General features: G+C 46.5%; 1 protein-coding gene across 1 annotated transcript in view; it reads right to left on the bottom strand.

Annotated features, from left to right (window-relative positions):
- Positions 1-6,807, bottom strand: part of ADAMTS16 (ADAM metallopeptidase with thrombospondin type 1 motif 16) — a 361,524-nt gene that overhangs the window by 12,084 nt on the left and 342,633 nt on the right. The window contains 2 exon segments of the mRNA XM_007953260.1: positions 225-419; positions 571-772. Of these exon segments, the coding sequence (XP_007951451.1) occupies positions 225-419; positions 571-772 (397 nt within the window).

The following is a 6,807-nucleotide window of genomic DNA, read 5'->3' as shown; positions in this document are numbered from 1 at the left end:
ACGAGGGAAGGATGTACCACCTGGGACCAGGAGCATCTGCCTTGCACCAGGAGCACCCATCGGGCACCAGGCACACCTCCCTGGGATGGGCCAACCCTAGCTGGGACCAGACCAGGGACCAAGCACGCCTACCGGGGACCAGGCCCCCTCACCTGGGATGGGCCAACCCTACCTGGGACCAGACCAGGGAGCAAGCACGCCTACCGGGGACCAGGCCCCCTCACCTGGGACCAGACAGACACCAGCCACTGCAGCTTCTTGGGCTTGGGGCAGCGCTTCAGGAGACAAGCCTCGTGAGTCTGGGGTTTCGGCTCGGACGTGCAGCTGGCGTCGGGCAGGAGCTGCGCCCTGGCGGACGGGTTGGTGCTCTTGCAGGCCACGGCCCTCTTCCTCCACCCTTTTCCGCAGGTTCTGGAGCACTGTGCAGCCGGAGGGAGAAGTCAGGTCCTGCGCCGAGCCCCTGCTGGGGGCGCTGAGATGACAGGCCCCTCAGGGCCCCGGGCAGAATCCCACTTTGTGTCCCACGGGAAGGGGCCCAGCAGTTGCCCCCATTTCATCTGCTCCTGTTACCTCTGCCCAGGGCCCGGTGCTCCAAGCTGGTGGGCAGCTCTGGGAGCTGCAGCTCTGTCTGCTGGTGGGCGTGGGCTGAGGACACAGGCTGGCCAAGACTGGCTCCTCTCTGTGGCGGACCCGCTGTGTGCACTGGACAGGCCGGCTCTGAGCTCCGCCACCACAGGTCCGGCTGCAGGCACTCCAGTTCCCGACTGACCAGCTGGAGGGACAAGAGACCCGACGGGTGGGGCTGTAGCTAGGTCTCCAAAGCTGCCACCAGCTGGGCCCCCTGCACCATCCATATGCCTGTAGCTATTGTCAGGTGCATGTTTCCCAGAGGTGTAATTCTGCCCGGAAAATCTGCTGCAAAAGGCCTCTGTAAAATCCTATGAAACAAAGATGTCACTTCGAGGACTAAGGTGCACCTGACCCAAGCCATGGTCTTTTCAATTGCCTCATATGCATGTGAGAGCTGGACAGTGAACAAGGAAGACCGATGAAGAGCTGACACATTCAAACTGGTGTTGGTGAGGAACAGACAATGCACTGTGCACTGCCAGAAGGAAGAACAAAGCAGTTAGAAAAAGAATTGGAGAATCCTCCTTCCAAAGAAGGAGGGGGAGGCTTTGGCTCACTAACTTTGGGCAAGCACAGTTTTATTCCAGAATTGTCCATGCTCCCCGTCCCTTCTTGCTCCTTGATTGGGGTCTGTCTTTCTTTCCCTTCCCCTGCCTTTTGGGCTCACCTCGTGTGGGAAATTACCTACCTCGGCACAGTGTGTCTGTTTGCTGTTTAACATTTATCTTCATGGAAAAGTCCAAACGTGCACAAAAACAGAGAGCCCTTGTGTCCCCATCCTTCACCTTCAACAGTTAAGCTGATGGCTGCCCTCCACCCTCATGTAATTTTGAAGCAAATTCCAGACATGGAAATATTTCACCTGCATCTCTGAAAGCTAAAGATTCTTTATATTTTAAAAACAAAACCACAATATCATGATGGCACCTAAAAAAAGAACCATGAAAGATAAGTGAATCATCTCACAACACGGATGAACCTGTTGTTGTTGTTGTTGTTGTTGTTTGCCATCGAGTCGGCCCCGAGTCATAGCGACCCCTCCTTGGGTTTCCGAGGCAGTATCACTACGGAAGTAGGAATGCCCAACCTTCCTTCCGAGGAGTGGCTGGTGGGTTTGAACCGCCAGCCTTCTGGTTAGCAGTCAAGTGCCTTAGGCACTATGCTACCAGAGCACGGATGAACCTGGAGGACATTATGCTGAGTGGAATAAATCAATGACAGAAGGACAAATATTGTATGAGCCCATTACCGTAAAAAGTCAAGGAAGGGTTTGCTTAAGGAAGGGAACTCACTTTGTAGGTGACCAGGGTGGGGAGGAAAGGGGAGGGATTAATTTGGGTTAGTTGGGAGCCACATGGTGAGGTGGGCAAGGGGATGGATGGTATGGAAAGTCTGTGACCACCATAACATTGGGGAAAGGGAGGACACCACATTGTGTACATAAAATATGCCCAGAGGCTAATACCAGTATATCCACGTTCGTTACCAAGTGCCACTGCTCAGCCACTCAACCAAGTCCGGCCAAGTTGACACAAAAACGTAACCACCCCAAACCCAATACAGCATTACCACTAACAACAAAACACCAAGCTACAGATAATCACATAAACATCTGAGAAGATCAGATGGGGGTCAGTGAACTGGATTATACTCTAGACCAAGGATAGATTCAGCTGAGAATAATCTTGCACAGACACAAGTGCTACAAAATAATCACAGTCATTACAGAAGCAACAGAAGACAGACTTGGAGCAATCCCTCACAGACAGCCAGGCACCTTGGGAGAAAGAACAAACGGATCTGCCAACTCAGGACCATAGTACTGGGGGACACCAGGCTGAATTGGCACAACATAATACATAAAAGTCTTATCCTACATCCAACTTTGGTGAGTAGTGACTGGGGTCTTAAAAGCTTCTGAGCTGCCATGTAAGTTACAGCTAATGGTCTCCTATCATTGGAAGAGAAGAAGAGTGCAAAAAACCAAGGGCATTTGGAAGCACTCAGCCCTAAGACATGATGGACCTCAAGACCAGAATTAGATGGTGCCTGGCTACCAATGCCAACCACTCAGGAAAGGATCAAAACTGGAGATCGTGGATGGGGCGGGGGGGAAACGTGGAACAAAATCCAAAAACACAATAATGACCAGAATTACTGGTCGGATAGAGTCTGGTGGGACCCCCAATACTATGTGTCTGGGATATATTTTAGGCCTGGAATAAAACTCACTCCCAGGGGCTAGCTCTCAGCCCAACAAGACGTAAACATAGACCACTCAACTCGGGATGACACACCCACATATTCTATGGAGATACATCCCTCAGAGCAATCGACCACCGGGCACCAGAGGGGCAACATTCACGCGGAGGAAATGCAGGACCCACAGGAGTGCATACCTATGAGGGCTATGGGGGGAGGGGGTACTGGGAAGAGGGGGGAGGAGAGTGAGTTAGGGTTGGGGTGGTAATTGGGGAGTGAAACCAAATGTACACGAAATATTGAATGTAAAACAAACTCTGCTCTGTAAATTTGCACCTAAAGCAATTTAAAAAAATAAATAAAATAAAAATAAAAAATGAGCTATAATTCCATTAAACATGCAGTCAGCGTTCCAGTTCCCAACTATCTGAAGGCCGTGAATGAACCGGCTTGTTTGAATCAGAATCCGAATGAAGTTCCTACCTGGCCACTAGTTGATACATCTTTCTTCTCCCTGACTCTACGGATTCTTCCGTTATCTTGCTTATTTTAATATTTGATTTGTTTGTTGCAGAAATAGGATTGTTTACCTTACTAAGTCTCCCATAGTGCTTTCTGCTGATTACAGGCTTTTGTGCATGACATCCACTTGGTGTCTTTTAACACCAAGACGATGTTAATTAAGCCTTCCCTCTGTACCTCCTGGAACCTGGTGGTGGGAGCTAGAGGCTTGGTCACATGCAGATTCAATTTTTTTTTTTTTTAATTTATGTATGTGTATGCTATAAGTGACCAAACCAAAAACTGTGAGTGAGAGCTCTGGTGGAGTAGTACCTAAGGTATGTGACTGCTACCCAGAAGGCTGACGGTTCAAACCCACTAGCCACTCCTCGGAAGGAAGACTGGGCAATCTATTTCCATAGAGATTCTGCCTTGGAGACTCAAGGAGGGTCACTATGAGTCGGAATCAGCTTGACAGCAGAGAGTTTGGGTTTGTTTTTTATGTCATAAGTGAGTGCAAGTTCTTTCAACAGGAGGCTCACACTGTCTGAGAATCTTTCTTCCAATTTGTTGGCAGATGTTGATGCCCAATCATGTTTTCTCTCTAAATAACTTGTTTTCCTTTTCTGGTTTTAAAAGCACTCCTGTCCACAGGTGATAGCAGGTGTGGTAGAGATGAGGCTAGGCTGAGTCACATGTACCCCTGTCTGGTCTGGGTGTTTTTACAAAGTGGTGGCTGGCTTTGCAGAAGCCCTTTTCAGGAGGGGGGTGCCTATGGAGGTATTCAAGAGAGAAGAGGTCCAGGGGGTGAAATGGGGACCAGGAACCAATCCTCACTCAACCTGTGTGGTCATGGCCCCCTTCAGAGTCAGCCATTTGACTAAGAGCGGGGCATGGTTTTCACCCTGTCTTCCTAGTCTAGCCCACTATAGGTTAAGGAGGAAAGAGAGGAGTCATTTAGCAAAATCTGAAACTCTATGGAAGGCTGTGGGGCCCAAGGGGACAGCCTTGGTGGTTGTTATGTGCCATCAAATCGGCTCTGACTCATAGTGGCCCTGTGTACAACAGAACGAAACAGTGCCTGGTCCGGCACCATCCTCACCATCCATGCTCTGCTTGAGCCCATTGTTGTAGCCACTGGGCCAAGCCATCTCATTGAGGGTCTTCCCCTTTTCTGCTGACCCTCTACTTTATCAAGCATGATATCCTTCTCCAGGGACTGGTATGGTGAAAGGATACAACCCTGACATACACCTTTCTGACGCATACTATCCCCTAATTGTGTTTGAAGAATTGTCTCTTGGTCTATGAACAGATTCTTCATGAGCACAATTAAGAGTTCTGGAATTTCTATTCTTCACAATTTTGTCCAATATTTGCTATCATCCACACAGTCAAATGTCTTTGCCTAGTCAATGAAACACAGGTAAACGTCTTTCTGGTGTTCTCTGCTTTCAGCCAGGTTCTATGGGTAGTGATATCCCTCTTTTCACCTACTTTTCTGAGTCCAGTTCGAATTTCTGGCAATTCCCTGTTGCTGTACTGCTGCAAACATTCTTGAATCATCTTCAGCAAAATTTCACTTGCATGTGATATTAACAATATTATTCGATGATTTCTATGTTCTGTTGGACTACTTCTTTTTGGAATGGGTACAAATACTGATTTCTTCTAGTGAATTGGCCAGGTACCTGTCTTACAAATTTCTCAGCATGGATGAGTGAGCACTTCTGTTGTTGCATCCATTTGTTGAAACATTTCAATTGGAACTTCATCAATCCCTGGAGCCTGTTTTTTTTTTTTTTTTGGCTAATGCCTTCAGTACTTCTTCCCTCAATACCATTGGTTCTTGATTATATACTACCTTTTAAAATGGATGAATGTTGACCAATTCTTTTCAGTACAGAGACTGTGTATTCTTTCCACTTTCTTTGGACTCTTCTTGTTTCATTCAGTATTTTGCCCATAGAATACTTCTATATTGCAATAGGAAGCTTGAATTTTCCTTTAGTTCTTTCAGCTCGAGAAACGTTGAGTATATTCTTCCCTTATGATTTTCTAACTCAAGGTCTTTGCACATTTCATTAGAATACTTTACTTTGTCTTCTCAAGCTGCCCTTTCAAATCTTCTGTTCAGCTCTGTTATAATTTCTTTCAATTGCTTTTACTACTCTCCATTCAAGAGCAAGTTTCAGAGTCTCTTCTGACATCCAGTTTGGTCTTTTCTTTCTATTCTGTCTTTTTAATGACCTTTTGCTTTCTTCATGTATGAAGTCCTGGATAGTATCTTAAAGCTTGTCTGCCCTTCTGTCATTAATGTTCAGTGTGTCAAATCTGTTCTTGAAATGGTCTCTAAATTCAGGTGAGATATACTCAAGATCATCCTTTGGCTCTTGTGAATTTGTTTTTATTTTCTTCAGCTTCAACTTGAACTTGAGTGTGAGCAACTGATGGTCTGTTTTGCTGCTGGCCCCTGGCCTTGTTCTGTTAGATGATATTGAACTTCTCCGCCATATCTTTCCATGGATAAAGTTGATTTGATTCAGTGCATTCTGAACTGCACTGAAGGCCATGGCAAAAAACAAACAAACAAAAAACAAGGCTCCAGGAACTGACAAAATTCCAATGGAAATGTTCCATCTGTCAAGGTCCATGTGTATAGTCACAGCTTATGTTGTTGTAAAAAGGAATTTTCAATGAGTAAGTCATTGATCTTGCAAAATTCCATCATGTGATCTTGGCATCATTTTCCATCTACCAATCCTTCCTCTTTGTTTCCAATTTTCACATCCCAATCACCAGTAATTATCAATATATCTTTTTTTGTAAAGTTGTGATTTGGGTGAAAGTTTACAGAGCAAATTCACTTTCCATACAGCACTTCACGTACATTTTGTCTCATGACATCGACTGCAATTTCCCACAATGCAACAGCTCCCCTCCCACTTCCTCCCCATAGTTACCTTGTCCCTGTGTCCTTCCCTCCATGCACTCCTGCCCCCTGAGCTGTCTCTCTGTGCATACACAGCCCGCCTATTCTCCCATGATTGATCTCTCCAAGGTGTATCTACCTAATGTAAATGTTCAGCTCAGATGCCTCTCTTTTGCTTGGCTGGAAGCCATAGAAGTGGGTTCAATTCCAGAGCTGAAGGGCAGCCGGGGCCATAGTCTCAGGGGTTCCACCAGGCTTTATCAGACCAGCAAATCTGGTCTTTTTTTTTTAAATGATTTTGACTTTTGTTTCACATTGTTCTACCTCTCTGCTGGGGATCTACATAGACCCCCCCCACCCTGAGTGGTTGATGCCAGTAGCTGGGCACCATCTACTTCTTCTGGTCTCATAGTCACATAGGTTGACGATTGCATGTTGTACCAGTCTCTTGGACTAATTGTTTCCATGTATCTTTGGTTTTCTTCATTCTTCTCTGCTCTGAATGAAAGAGGCCCATTGTTGCATCTAGATGGCCACTTGCA

The sequence above is a fragment of the Orycteropus afer genome, unplaced genomic scaffold, assembly GCF_000298275.1.
Source record: "Orycteropus afer afer isolate SDZICR_OR568_19922 unplaced genomic scaffold, OryAfe1.0 scaffold00381, whole genome shotgun sequence".
NCBI lineage: Eukaryota > Metazoa > Chordata > Mammalia > Tubulidentata > Orycteropodidae > Orycteropus > Orycteropus afer.
The sequence above is the reverse complement of the archived record's forward strand: the minus strand, read 5'-3'. Positions and strand labels throughout refer to the sequence as shown.